Source organism: Brienomyrus brachyistius, chromosome 9 (assembly GCF_023856365.1).
Source record: "Brienomyrus brachyistius isolate T26 chromosome 9, BBRACH_0.4, whole genome shotgun sequence".
Lineage (NCBI taxonomy): Eukaryota > Metazoa > Chordata > Actinopteri > Osteoglossiformes > Mormyridae > Brienomyrus > Brienomyrus brachyistius.
In genome coordinates, this window is record NC_064541.1 from 2,467,799 (window position 1) to 2,482,982 (window position 15,184).

The 15,184-nt window shown below is 43.5% G+C and overlaps 1 protein-coding gene across 1 annotated transcript in view; it reads left to right on the forward strand.

The window, feature by feature from the left end:
* The first annotated feature begins 908 nt into the window (after nucleotides 1–908).
* The window catches only part of LOC125748965 (salivary glue protein Sgs-3-like), a 105,042-nt gene continuing 90,766 nt past the window's right edge, over nucleotides 909–15,184 (forward strand). The window contains exons 1-6 of the mRNA XM_049025750.1: nucleotides 909–954; nucleotides 3,523–3,600; nucleotides 3,742–3,768; nucleotides 9,883–9,927; nucleotides 10,095–10,184; nucleotides 10,963–11,052. Of these exons, the coding sequence (XP_048881707.1) occupies nucleotides 912–954; nucleotides 3,523–3,600; nucleotides 3,742–3,768; nucleotides 9,883–9,927; nucleotides 10,095–10,184; nucleotides 10,963–11,052 (373 nt within the window). The 5' untranslated portion in view covers nucleotides 909–911. The remainder of the gene's footprint in view (nucleotides 955–3,522; nucleotides 3,601–3,741; nucleotides 3,769–9,882; nucleotides 9,928–10,094; nucleotides 10,185–10,962; nucleotides 11,053–15,184) is intronic.

Below are 15,184 nucleotides of genomic sequence, written 5' to 3' on the forward strand. Positions count from 1 at the left end.
CAATTAACCAATAGTGGAAGGTGCAGGACAACAATGAGCAATCAGGAAAACAAACAAGGGAAGGCACAAGAATGGGCAAAAGAATGGGCAACAGGTGAAACTAATTAACTCGGGGAACTGAACAGGGAAACTAAGAACTAACCAAGGAAACAGGGAAACAGAAACTAACACTGGGGAATAACAGACAGGCAGAAACACAAGCATGGGCACAAAGGATTTAAGCAAAACCAAATACAAATCAGAAGACACAGGAACTAGAAAAACTCTGTAGGGAATCCACTTGCAGAGTCTTCGCAGTTTCAGCAAAATGGTGGTTTATTGAACAGTAAAAATAATATAATGTAATACAGTGTAGAGACACACTGGGTACTGAAAGGCAGTTCAGATACAAATTGAAGACAGTTCTTCACCCCCCTTTATACCCCAAAAAGCCCTCCCCACCAAGGTGTTGTGTGTAGGTGTTGTGAGTGAATTTACGTATAAAGAGTGACCCCCTGGAGTGTGAGGATCCTGAGACAGGGACGGGACAGGACAGGGTGGAGACATTTATGATCATTGTAATTAAATTCTTATCACCTTATCTTATCCTTATCACCCTAGTGCTGCCAAATGGAAGCCCCATTCTCTCCCTAGCTTCCCCCATGATCATAGATTCCTAACATTGTCTGCATTCAAATGATCAACCAAGAACCTTGGGGCATTTTTACCACTTTTCCTCACAAACTCATACAATGAAACACTAGGGAATAAAATCTATAAAAACAGAGGAGGTGGGATTCAATCGTAAGACAGAGGGAATTACAAGCAGCTGCATGTTCAATGCTTTGAGCTATACAGCTGACAGAGGAGAGGAAAAGACACAAAGACTGACAACACAAGGGACAGGATGACCAGCAACACCTACTGGCCAAATGGGGAAGGGACACACAGTGGAACAGGAGCTGACCCTGACAGGTACATATTTGCTTATTCCTTTTCAACCATTTGTCCTAAGTTTGAGATCTTGTTTACTTGATTTGTTGGGTCTCTCTGATTCGAATGCATCCTTTGGTTTTAATGTCCACCATACTGGACTTTGTACAATTTTAATTTTTCAAAAAGCCTACTTTTACACATTCGTTTGAGGGTGTTGATTGTATCACCACCAAATTTCGTATGTATCACCTACAGATGGTTTGGACCAAAAGTTGTTCAAATCATTATGCTAAGGAAAATTAATTTTAATTTGTTCAGTAACTTTGATGACAATGCCACCAAACAGGAAGTGAGTTTGCAACTCGGCAATGCTTTGATATATCAAAACCAAATGTGGAAGATTCTAAAGGACTTGGGACTCAGAAACATCATTCCACCAGTAGGGGGCACTGCAATAAGCAAAAATGTGTTTTGGCTAATAACTGTTGACCGGTTTGCCTTAGAAAAATACATTTTATGTCTCCATGGGAATTTTCATGTCCACCTAATTAATATGGCTGCCATATTGGATTTTATTGAAAAAATCTTCTCCAAATATGTCAAAGATGCCTCATAAAAGGTATCAGAGGGACTTTTGATTCTCATAGCTGTTTGCCTATCATCGCCAAACAAATTTGGCAGCAATGCCACACTGCCTTTGTTATGGATGAAATCAGCGTCCTAAAACTATACGCTGGCAATGTTAAAGTGCAAAAAATTCATTCCAATGCTCTGTCTATCAAAAACATTGTGACATATCATTTTACATTATTGGTTTTCTGGTTAATCCTACTAAATATGTCTGCAACTTTATGACTTCTGACTCCTGGTTTGGCTCTAAGGGAATCTCCATGACATATACAGTACAAACTCCCTCTGATGACTTTCAGGCCGTACATGGTCATGCTCCCCAGGACCCCACAGAGCTCCTCCTCCCTTGTGCACCCGGCCATTCCCTCAGGTCTGCAGCTACTGCTCTCCTAATGCTGTCTCGGCTTTGCTTGTCTTCGGTTTGGGGGAGGGTCTTTAATGTTTTAGCTCCAAAACGTAGCAACTCGCCACCATAAAGTATCCTTCATCTCCCATTTAAGGCAGAATTTAAAAACATATCTTTTTACTCAGCGATGTGCTTCCTGTACTTGTAGTGTTGCAGTTTTTCTTGAATGCATCATTCAGTGTGTTAGCTTATGTTCCTGTGTTCACGTATTTCCGCTTTCTCACTGTTTTGGGACTGTTACAGTGGTGCAGTGGTTAGCACTGTCACTTCACACCTCTTCACCCTGGGTTTGAGTCCCTACCATGGCTCCCTATCTGTGGAGTTTGCATGGGAACACCAAAAAGGACAAGCTCCACCCTGTCAGGTGGGCCAATGCAGGGGAGCCTACTATCCATTATGAAAAAGCCCGTCTACAATGCCCTTCTGGGTCTATGCTAATACATCTTAAACCAAGACCTCAGGGGCGAGGAACATCTTGTAGAAGCTCATCCCTATTGAGCATGAGGTCTTGTCTAAGAAATGGATCATCAGAGAGTTGAGGTACTACCTCCCCTGCTGGTTTGTTACTCTGGTCATAGACCACACTCCCCTGAAATGGATCACCCAGGTTATGAATACCAACATCTAAGTGACCCACCGGTTCCTCACCATCACAGCCTCCCATTTCGATGTCCATCACTGCACTGGGGTCTCCCATAGAACTACAGATGGCCTGCCCCACTAGCACAGCCGCTAGCCTGCCCCCAAAGTGTTCTCTGCCTCTGAAATGGTCCTTTAAGAATCTCTTTGCTGCACTCTCACATTTCCAGAGTTTTTGGTTCAGGTATATTCATCTAGTATGGAAGCATAGGCGCATGACAAAGCATCTCCTCTCCTAAACATCTAAGGTCATCTAGCTGATGCAACCTCTCATCAGTTGACTCCCTCTACACCAGCCTACATCACGAGGATGGCTAAAATCATTTCAAGACCGAGAAAAGTTATCGGCCTCCAACCTCCACACCTCAAGCATTAAGAGTGTTTTTCCTTCTATGGCCACCGTTTTTTAACCCATTTCTTTTTTACATTTCCGCTCATGAACACTACTGCAAAAATAAACACTCAGCATTGCAATTTGAATAATTGGTGACCTCTTTGGTGACCTCATTGATGTTTGTTTTGTTTATATACTTGCATCAGGTCCACCTTTAGTCACCATTGCTCAGCACCCAGAGACTCTTTGGCAACCTTTCACAACCCATCTCTGTTGGACATCCACCTTAAAAGTGACACGGCCAAAACTGTGCACCAATTCACACTATATGAAGTAATCAATCTGTTGAGAGACATTTAATCTACTTCAGAATAACCTTTACATTTTGCAAAATGAGTTTTGAGGAAAGCATGTAGTTGCATTTTACATAATGAGACAAAGTAAAAGGCTTAGAGCTGCACCCTGCCGAGTACCATGACGTCTTGTGCTCTGTATGTCTGTGGTGAGCCCAGCTCCACCCACCCGCACTTCCTAATTCACACCCTACATGCTGCGTAACCAGAATCACACACATGCAGCTCCCTCTTTGTTCGCTCAGACTTCATTGTATCCGATTCAGAAATGAAGTTGTGCTTCTCCTCCAGTGCGTCTCTCTTTCTTGTCATCATCATCAGTAGTGAGTTATCCTTTCATTAGTTGTGTTTGTCTTGTTTGGCTTTGTCATTTTTCATTACTTTACCTTTGTGTTTAAAATGTGCCATTTCTTGTTACATTTCTTTCCTTTTTTCAGTAATTTTAATTCTCTTTTTGTTTTTAGATTTCATTCAGTTCAGTGAAGCACAAGGTTAGTATATAAGCAAACTAGAACGTGTTCTTATATTATACAAAGATAATTGTCTGTGTCTGCTGTGTATTTGACCTTTAGTGGGGGCTCAGGTGTAACACAGGGCAGGATAATTACTCGTTACTAGACACAGTACAGTAACACAAAGGCAGAGGTGGAGAGTTCAGTTCAAAGAATATAAATACAGACCAAAATTTTGTTTAAACCAAACCATATAAAGAGTCACAGACTAAGTCAAAGACTACTCAACTGGTTGGTTGAAACAAAATCTTGGTCTGGATTTATACTCTCTGGACCTGAAATCTCCACCTCTGCACAAGAGGCAAACACAATAGCTACGTGATAGGCTAACACTTCAAATCCCTCTTTTTCAATGGGTTCCCCAGCATAACAGAGCCACTTTTCAGATGTTTTTCATATATCTGTGTACAGTATTGTTTTACTCTGACTCTTACAGTTTGTGGATGTTATTGCTTGATTCAGCTCCACATTAAAACTAAACTAAGGTGTTATTTATTAAACATGTGAAATTTAGATTTTTATTATCCAAGTGATCTAGGTCAGTAGTTCTCAAATTTCTTTGCACCACAACCCAATTCTTAAAATGCCAGCTCAGTCACGACCCGTTATGAAGTACAGGTCTAAATGAACAATATGATCACGCATGTAATGTACTGTGCAATTTATGCCATTCAACACCTATCGCACAAATTGTGATTGGTTGTGCCCATGAATTTTAAATTAGGCGTCTGTGATTTGGCATCTTGGATTGGATGAGTGTTCACAATTTTTATGCTAAGCATTTACAACCCCAAGACCTGTTTATATAGGTTAATTCCAGGATTGGGGCTCTTAAATCTGATCGTGGATCAGTATAGGAGCTTGCTGGTTTTAAAATGCTTACATTTCCATCTCTTCCTCAAACCAAATTTTAGTTGTGACCCATGGGTTGAGATTTGCTGATATTGGATGGTATGGAGAGCAAAGTTTTCCTGTATGGAACTGCTGTGCTCTTATGAAAACTGGAGATGGTCTTGTATGATGTTCTTAATGCATCACCAACAGACACAAAGCAGTACCAATAAATCGCTTTCATTAGCTCAGTGTAAATATTTCTATACAGTGGAAGACGAATGTCCTTGTGTAGCCAGTAATTGTTTGCATTTCTCCATTTCACTAATTGCTGTTTAAAAGCGCACTACATGGTCTATGTGTTGCACCGTAAGGACGAGAATGATTATGATTGTCTATTACAGTGCCTGCAGATTTCATGTAAAAGAAGTGGCAGTAAACTGTTAGACTAATTTTTTTCAAACTTTATTTAGTATATGTTGAAAAGGGACCGTTATTAAAATTGCAAAGCTTGCTAAATTCAGTTTTCTTTGACAGAGTAAAAAGGTTATAGGGCAAGTATGGTCTCAGCACAGCAGAATACCGCAGTCCTTGTGATGTGACAATTGCATGTGTATAAAATACAACATGCCGACACGCCTTCCAATATGTAAGGGCAGTTCAGTCCCTGTATGACCGGTGCCAGAGCCTGGTCCGCATGGGCGGCAATAAGTCGGACTCGTTTCTGGTGAGGGTTGGACTCCGTCAGGGCTGCGCTTTGTCACCGATTCTGTTCATGGTTTTTATAGACAGAATTTCTAGGTGCAGCCAGGGCGTTGAGGGTGTCCGGTTTGGTGACCTCAGGATTAGGTCTCTGCTTTTTGCAGATGATGTGGTTCTGTTGGCTTCTTCGGACCATGACCTTCGGCTCTCACTGGGACAGTTCGCAGCCGAGTGTGAAACGGCTGGGAAGAGAATCAGCACCTCCAATGGTCCTTAGCCGGAAAAGGGTAGAATGCTCTCTCCGTGGAGGAGTTTAAGTATCTCAGGGTCTTGTTCAAGAGTAAGGGAAGGATGGAGCAGGAGATCGACAGGCGGATCGGTGCGGCGTCAGCAGTGATGCGGGCGCTGCATCGGTCTGTCATGGTGAAGAAGGAGCTGAGCCAAAAGGCAAAGCTCTCGATTTACCAGTCGATCTACGTTCCTACCCTCACCTATGGTCATGAGCTATGGGTAGTGACCGAAAGAACAAGATCGCGGGTGCAAGTGGCCGAAATGAGTTTCCTCTGCAGGGTGGCTGGGCTCCCCCTTAGAGATAGAGTGAGTAGCTCAGTCATTCGGGAGGGACTCAGAGTAGAGCCGCTGCACCTCCGCATTGAGAGGAGCCAGATGAGGTGGCTTGAGCATCTAATTAGGATGCCTCCAGGACGCCTCCCTGGTGAGGTGTTCTGGGCATGTCCCACTGGGAGGAGGCCCTGGGGAAGACCCAGGACACACTGGAGGGACTGTGTCTCTCAGCTGGCCTGGAAACGCCTCGGGATCCCCTCTAAGGAGCTGGAAGAAGTAGCTGGGGAGAGGAAAGTCTGGGCCTCCCTGCTGAGACTGCTGTCCCCGCGACCCGACCTCGGATTAAGCGGGAGATGATGGATGGAAGGATGGATGGATGGATTATGCCAGCTGGGGGCAGAACGGTGACACACTGGGAATCGACGTGGCTGTGCACGACTGGTTCGTGTGTGTGGAGTTTGTATGTCCCCCCAGTGTGTGCATAGCTTTTCAGCAGATCCTCTGGTTTCCTTCTACTGTCCAAAAGCATGCAGCAAAAACATGCACCCTGCAATGTGTACTTCATTCCTGCCTCGCACCATTTGCGATGATTATAATATAATATAATATAATAATATAATACGGAGCGGCATGGTGGTGCAGTGGTTAGCACTGTTGCCTCACACCTCTGGGACCCGGGTTCGAGTCTCCGCCTGGGTTACATGTGTGTGGAGTTTGCATGTTCTCCCCATGTCGTCGTGGGGTTTCCTCTGGGTACTCCAGTTTCCCCCCACAGTCCAAAGACATGCTGAGGCTAATTCCACTTGCTACATTGCCCGTAGGAATGCATGTGTGTGTGAATGGTGTGTGAGTGTGCCCTGCAATGGGCTGGCCCCCCATTCTGGGTTGTTCCCTGCCTCATGCCCATTGCTTCTGGGATAGGCTCCGGACCTCCTGCGACCCAGTAGGATAAGCGGTTTGGAAAATTGATGGATTGGAGTTATTATAGGCTGCAGTCACAGGTTTTCTTTCTTTAACTCCTCATGAATTAACGTGGCCAATGACGTACGAGATTTTATGTCCATTTTGCAATTTGCAAGTTAATGGCGTGAGCGAGCTGTATTTATGCTTGTGTTTGGTTATTTTTAGGAAAATGCCTGTTTTTATTGATTCATTTTATGATTTATCTGCTTTATTTTATCTAGTTCTCATGGCATTCTCGATTGATATGCAAATAAATCGCCGCGGTGGCCTCGTAGGAAAGTTATGTATTATTATTACTACTATTACTTAATAAGCTTTGCTAAGCAGGTAAATTCATGTGGGCTTGTTCTTTTCATATTAAGACTCATTAATACCAACCAGCTTTAAGAATAGTGGAATGTTACACTTTTTTTCTTCCTCCGTTGGTGGCGCCCCCTGGATGTATGTCGCCCTTAGCATTTGCCTATATTGCCTATGCCACAGGCTGGCCCTGCTCCTGATTCCTATATCCTGCATTAATGTGCCTGGGGTCTGGGCTGGACTGGCCATCTGGCATCATTCCAGGCATTTTCCTGATGGGCTGATGGGTATGGGGGCCGGCAAAAGTCAATAGAGGCCTCCTGGTGGCCAGCTCACCCATGTAACCCTGCAGGGATCAGTGCAAAAGGCCTATGTTCAGTGATCCTGTGACCCATTACCCATACGGGGAATCTCATTTTAGCAAAGGACACTGGCTTTGGGAGAGTGGAAGGTGTCCTCTGTCGTGGAAGAGAAGCCTGAGGTCGTGCAGGAAAGTGAAAAATTGAGATATAGTTAAGCGGTAAAAAGAAATTTCTGAAGGACTCCCTAACCAGTGCTGGAAACTTCAGGAGAATCATAAACTATGCTGACGGTAAAAGTTGTAAAAATTTGCATTAAAGTGCCTAATTTAGGGTTGGATAAATCTTGCCTCCACTCCAGTTTGTGATTCTTACGGAAAGGATGTGAACACACAGCCATGGCCATAAAGGTGTCCTGTAGGGGACGCTAGAGCTGACATCCCTCTTATTTGCAGCTGATGGTTTTAAATACAGGGCCTCTGCAGGGTTGTGATTTATGCCCAATCATCTTCTCTGTTTACACACCCAATTTTACTGGTGAGAGAGAAGGAGTGACTCTTAAAATATGCAGATGACACAGTGCTGGTGGCTCATCTGACCGATAGAAGCTCAGTGAGAGAATCATGGGTGTGTGAAGGACCTGGCCAGATGGCTGCCTGTGGCTTAACATCTCCAAGACTAAGGAGCTGTGTTGGGGGGGCAGGAGGGGGACTAATTCCCCCACTTTCTCTGTGCTCCCCGCAGTCTGGACAGCCAGCTGGTAGAGCAGGTTGAGCCATTTAAGTACCTTGGCACAGCAAAAGACACCTCAATGTCCTTCTAACATCATCTGGGCTTTATGTTTACCTTCTAAGAAAGCTCAAGATTTTAATGTTAGTAAAAGTGTTTGAGTCTATAGATCACTTATTGCTGTAAGCTGTTCTCACCTTTAATATCATATCTTGGTGTAACTCTTTTACTGTTAAACTGAAACCAAAACTTTCTCAGGTTGATAATCAGGCAGTAAGATAACAGGGTCAGCTCGGCTTTCACTGTCTGAGTTGTACTCTTGGTCAGGCTGTAGGACATCCACTCTTATAACAGAGGACCCGGTGGTACTTAAATCATCATAATAAAGATCTCTGAGAGGATAGTGCTTCAGAGTCTCTGACCACAGGTGAAGCAGTTTCTCAGTCCCCTTCAGTTTGCATATCAGACTCACATCCAAGTGGATAATGTCATGGTTCATTTGCTGCACAGAGCTCACTCACTTCAGGACGACACAAGAAGAAGAGTGAGAATGCTGTTTGTTGACTTTTCAAGTGCATTCTACACTCTAGCCACACCTACTTGCTGGGAAACTCAGTGGGATGTTAGTGGACAGATCCCTGATCACCTGGTTGACTGACTGTCTCACCTGCAGACAGCAGTTTGTCCACCTCAGCACCTGCTCTTCTGACGTTTTGTGGAGTAGAACAGGAGCCCCCAGGGTACAGGACTGTCAGCATTTATATTCACACTCTGCACCACAGACTTCCAGCATAATTCCAGCTCATGCAATCTTCAGATGACTCTGCGATGGCTGGATGCATCAGTGAGGGGAAGGAAGAGGATTACAGGAGTCAGGTGGAGAGATTCACTGCATAGTGCAAGCAGAACCACCTACAGCTAAATGTTGGCCAAACAAAGGACCTGGTGGTGGACATCAGGCGAACCAAGTGGCCAATGAACCCTGTGACCTTTCAGGGTGAAAGTGTGGAAATGGTGCAGAACAAGCTGGACTGGAAGGACAATACAGTACGAATAGACTCTAAAAGAAAGGGCAGAGGAGAATGTTCTTTCTTATAAGACTGAAGTCCTTCGGTCTCTGTAGCAAACTACTGCACATGTTCTACCAGTTTGTGGTGGCCAGCATCCTGACATGTGCTGTCTTGCTGGGGGGGCGACAGGAAAAAGGAGGAGGAAGCTCAGCTGAACAGAACCTTTAAGGGGCAGCGCCATCACTGTCTGAGGTCATGTTATGTATGAGCCATGTTCTGTTACTTTGTAATAGACAATAAAGTTGTCTTAAATCTAAAATCTTTTTCTTTTGACCTCTCCTGTCAAAATGTAAGACTGTGGTGCTCTCTCAGAATAGAGAGGATTTCATGTGAGGGGGAGAATCTGCCTTTAGTGAAGGGGTTTAACCTCTGGATGTTGCCCATGAGTGATGGTGAGAGGGAACCTGAGACTGACACTGGGATTGGTTTGGCGGCTGCAGTTTATGTGAAAAAGTTAAGCATTCAAAGATGTATATTTTTATTTTAGTTTTAGTGTTTTACTTCATTTCTCATTGTATTTGAGTTTCTTGTTTGCTTGGAACAAAAATAGTAATAAACATTGACAAGCAACAAATGTAAAAGAATTGGATTTTATTTTTGTTGCAAATATTTTAAATATAAACCTTTATTTACAGACAATGTACTGAAACTTCCTAGTGCTACAAGAAGTCCAACAAATGGTAAGTTTCAGTCATTACAGTATATAGCATCTTTCTAACCCAAAATCCTTTCATAAATTGGGAAAATGACAGTAAATACTTAATATCATTCTTTTCTAATCATTCTTTTCTAATTCTTTTTAATATCTAGTCATTTTCTAAAACAAACAAATATTTTTCTCTATTAGCTTCAAAGCAACTAAAACCAACCTGGAACAGCGAGGGAATCACCCACAGGACAAGAACCGCACCAACTACTATGAAGCCAGAAACCACAGGTAAAGAAAAAATAATCATCGGTTGTCCATAAATACATTGTTTCTCTATTTTTATTATAAATTATTACTTACTACAGAAAATACAAGTAAGACATGAAAACAATCATGGCCTCATCAAAGTCTGAAAGTCTGAAAGTACTTCCTAATAGACAATAAAGTCTTCTTAAATATTTTTCTGTTGGCCGCCCTTGTCAAAATGTAAGACCATAGTGCTCTTTCAGAAAGGAGTGGATTTTATGTAAGGGGGAGAACATGCCAGGGGCGACCTGGTGGTGCAGTGGTTAGCACTGTTACCTCACATATCTGCGACCAGGATTCAGGATTCCACCATGGCTCTGTCAGTTTGTCTGTCCTCCCTGTATCATCATGGGGTTTCATAAAAATTTTTCAGTCACCACCACAGTCTAAAAACATACTGAGGTGAATTGGAGTTACCAAATTGCCATTGGTGTGCTATGTGATGTGTTGGTGCTCCATCCTGGGTTGTTCCCTGCCTTGCACCTGTAGCCCCTTGGATAGGCTCCAGACCTCCTGCAGCTCTGAATAGGACAAGCAGTTAGAGATGGACAGGAGGATATGCCTTTAGTGAAAGGGATTAAGTACCTCAGGATGTTTTCTGTGAGTTTTTAATGTATTTTGATGTATTTGAAGTTTCAGTCATTATAAATCATCATTCTAATCTAAAGTCCTTTAATAGGGAAAATGATAATAAATATTTAATTCCATTCTTTTTGTTTAGTCAATTTCTAAAAAAAACAAATATTTTTCGATGTCTTAGCTTCAAACCAACCAAAACCAACCAGGAACAGCGAGGGATTCACCCCCAGGACAACAACCACACCAACTACTATGATGCCAGAGACCACAGGTAAAGAAAAAGATAATCATTTGTTGTCCATAAATACATTGTTTCTCTATTTTTATTATAAATTATTACTTACTACAGGGAATACAAGTACGACATGTAAAAAAAATCATGGTTCATCTAAGTCTGAAAGTGCAGATTGACTTCCTTTTTTCATGTTTATACAGATGTTTTTAGATGTTTGCCGGAATTGGAGTATAACAGAGTAATGCAATGGCCGTCAGTTACTTTACGTATTACTCATTTAAATCTATTTGTATGCAAACTGATTTAAGAGTCAGTATGTCCAAGGAGGGTTATATGTGTGATTTTAGAATATTTCAGATTTTTTCTTTTAGATATTAGAATATTTTTCTACCCATGTCTATGGGTCTATGGGTATGAGATTAAATTCTGAACAGATACTCCAATTAAATTCCGAAATGTTCCGAAACTCGGGAACCCAGAAATGCTCTATGCTGGACTTTTTTATAATGCACAAGCAGACAGAATTGGAATCCCGAGACTTGAGCGTAGGGGTGGTCACAGTGCAGGGAAGGTCAGAAGTCAGTCAAAGAAGGAGCACATGGGACAGGGGACAGACACATGCGGAGGGTCTGAGGAGAATGGGTTCAGAAGGGGATTGGAGCAACGGAGGCAGGCAAGGTGGGTGAGGGCTAGACAGAGGACAGAAGTCAGAGGACACACATTCTGTAGCCCTCCCAATCATCCAAGTACTGTAGTTGTTCCCACTGACGTCTGGAGTTCAGCAGGGCCTGAACAAGGGAAAGCTTCACCATTCTCCAGGGGGAGAGGCGCAGTGGTCCTGCAGTGTCCATAGAAGGACGCACTGGGCTGTAGTGAATGGCTTTGAGTAAGTGCACAAGGAAGGAAGGTGAGATATGGTATACTTGGGGCAGTTGCAGGTAATAGGTCACTGGGCAAATCTGTTTCACAGTGCAAAATAGGCTGATGCATTTTGGAGACAGGCAGGGAGGCAGAGATTGTGGGTAGAGAGCCAGACCAGTTGACCATGTAATATCCTGGACAGACTCAATAATCAAGCACAGGCAGGTGAACACACGCAGCACTCTTTACTGGTGGCTGAGTATGGTAATATGACTTCATTACGCCAACTGTAAAGTAATGTAGCCACAACAATTTCACATTACAGCCACAAGATGGCATTTCAACCAATCATTACACTCCTCCCCCTTTAGCTTTATACCAGCCTTGTTCAAACTGGTCTTTACAACCTCAAATTTAGCTGCTACACCAGACTGAAATTCTTGAACAGGAAGCAATCTTAATTTGTAGTGCGACTAATATGCCTCTTAACAGTATGACTCACACCAGGAGTGTCCAACTCCGGTACTGGAGAGCTACCGTCCAGTAGGTTTTCTATCCTTCCTGGCTTATGATGAGCCACACCTGTTCTCAGCTAAACACTAGGAGCAGGTATGGCTCATCAGAAGTTAAGTGGGACAGAAAACCTACTGGATAGTAGCTCTCCAGGACTGGAGTTGGAGACCCCTGACTTACACAGTATATTATTACTATACTGCGTTTTATTTAAAGATTCAGTCTTTGTGGTTTCACTCTAGCCCTTTGTGGGTACCTGTGTTTCACAGGTGAGCATACGGTTGGTGTGGGTGTAGCAGGTGCTAGTGGCACTGCCACAGTCTGTTCTGCTTGTTCCTTTGGATTAGCAGGTGATGTCAGGTTCACTTTTACTGGGTGGAAGAGTCTGACCAGCCCTGCCCACTGGTACTGATGGCATGGTTTCTGTAGCTGGCTGGCACAGTCTAACTGGAGGTCTAGCCCCAAATTCTCACCATAGTAACATGTGGTAGACGTGTCCAGTACGCTGTCTCTGGACATCCTGTAACAGATAAGTGACCATTCCCAGTCTTTTCAGAGCCATTGCCTGAAGTCATTTCTCCTCCCCTCCCCTGAAATTACAGACACGGATGGGCTCTCCTTCCAGAAAAACACAAACAGCCGAGCCCCCATGATTATGATGGCGCTCCCGTGTGGCTTGCTTCTCCTCAGCAAACTGAAGCAGATTGTGATGTGCCATTCCAGAAAGAGCTCCACCGGTGTCTGACCAGTCACGGTGTGACCTGTACTGCGGTACCTGGGAAGGAAATTAGCAAGTCAATGGCTGACTGACAAGGGGGCCTTACCACCTGCTTCCAGCACAACTTTCATCAAAGTTTCAGGACTTGCACTGATCTCTCTGCTGCCCCATTTGATGCAGGGTGGTATGCAGGCACAGCAGTGTGTTTGATTTCGTTTCCTCGGAGGGAACTGTGAAAACTCCTTAACAGAATTTGCAGACCTGATACCAGCCCCTCTGGCAGTCTATATGAAGCAAACAGGCCCCGCAGCACCACAATAGTGTTGTAAGAGGTGATGGACCACATTGGAAAAACTAACCATTTTGAATGGCTATCAATGACCACTAAAAAGTACTGACTGTTTTTTTCAGCAAAGTCAATGTGAATTCTTAGCCACGCTCATTCTGGCCAGGTCCAAGGGTGCAGGGGAGCCACCTTTTTGCAGAAAATGGAACAATTCTTGAATTTCTTGAAGTTCTTGAATTTTCCGATCACAGCCCCTCAATCAGTGATAACTGTGGGCAAGAGCCCCCATGCGGCAAATCCCTGGCTGCTTGTGATGAAGGTCCTCCAGTAACATCCATCAATAAGATGAGGGTTTAAATCTCGCAGGCCCCAGACACCGCAGCCAAAAAAAAATCAATTAGACAGCTGCAGCTCATCCAGAATGTAGCTGCCAGAGTCCTCACTAACACCAAGAAAGTCGAGCATATCACACCAGTCTTTAAATCACTGCATTGGCTTCCTCTGCATTATAGGATTGATTTTAAAATGTTACTTGTGTAAAAAACACTACCTGGTCTCGTACCTAAATACATTTCTGATTTATTTGAGCACTATGAAGCATCCAAACCCCTGAGGTAATTTGGGAAAGGTTTACTCAGTGTTCCCAGAATCAAAACCAAGCAGGGTGAAGCAGCTTTTAGTTTCCGTACTCCTTATCCGTGCGACAGGCCTCCTGAAGACCTGAGGTCTGCTAAACTGTCAGCTCGTTTAAATCAGGGCTAAAAACATTACTGTTTGCTGCACATTGTCAATAAATTAAATCAGTTAAGTCATACACTACCACTACAAGACAACTTCTCAGTTTATTGTTTTTATGCTTTTTAAATGTAATTTTATTTATTTATCTATTATTTTGATGTCATATTATAATGTGTTATTCTGCCTTTGTAAAGCACTTCGAGTTGCCTTGTGTCTGAAATGTGCTATATAAATAGACTTGCTTTGCCTTGGCTTCATTCGTTTAGCTGACCTTAGGTACTCCAGATTCTGGTGGTCTGTCGACACTTGAAAGAGTGCGCTTCTCCCTGTGGCCAGTGACTCCGCTCTTCCAAGGCCAGCTTGATATAGCTGTGCAGCTCTCAGTTTGTTGTCATTCCATTCTGCAGGGATGAGCTGCTTCTGGTGCACATGCTTTACTTGGTGTTCAGGGTTAATGGAGTAGATTAGGATTTCAGCAGTGTAGCCAACGTCAAAGTGGCTCAGCATATCGGCCAACACCTCATTCATGAAAGGACTGTTGGCAAGAGTATACAGCATATCTAAATTTTTGTAGCGACAAGTTGAAGTTATGACAATGTCTTCCACTCATTCCCAGCTTTGATGCAGATGAGATTGTAGGCGCTACGAATGTCAAGTTTCACCAATATTCGGGCTTTCCAAAGCTGTTCCAATACCAAGGAGATGAGGGACGGTCGATCACAGTGTTTCTTGGTGACAACATTCAGGAACTGACAGTCGATGAAGGGGAGAAGTCCACCATCCATCTTTGTCACAAAGAATGGGTAGTGTAGCTCTTTCCTCCAGCTTGATTGCACAGTTGTAATTCCGATGTAGGGGTAGCCCAAAAGCCTTTGTCTTACTGAACACATCCTGAAAGTCCCGGTACTCCTCAGGTATCTGGATGTTCTCTTTGGGCTGTGCACTCTCCACAGAGGACACTCTGCAAGGCAGTGTTAGGCGGTTCACAAAATTTCCACCTGACCAGGACCTAATCTCACCAGAAACCCAATCTATATGAGTACTGTGTAGTT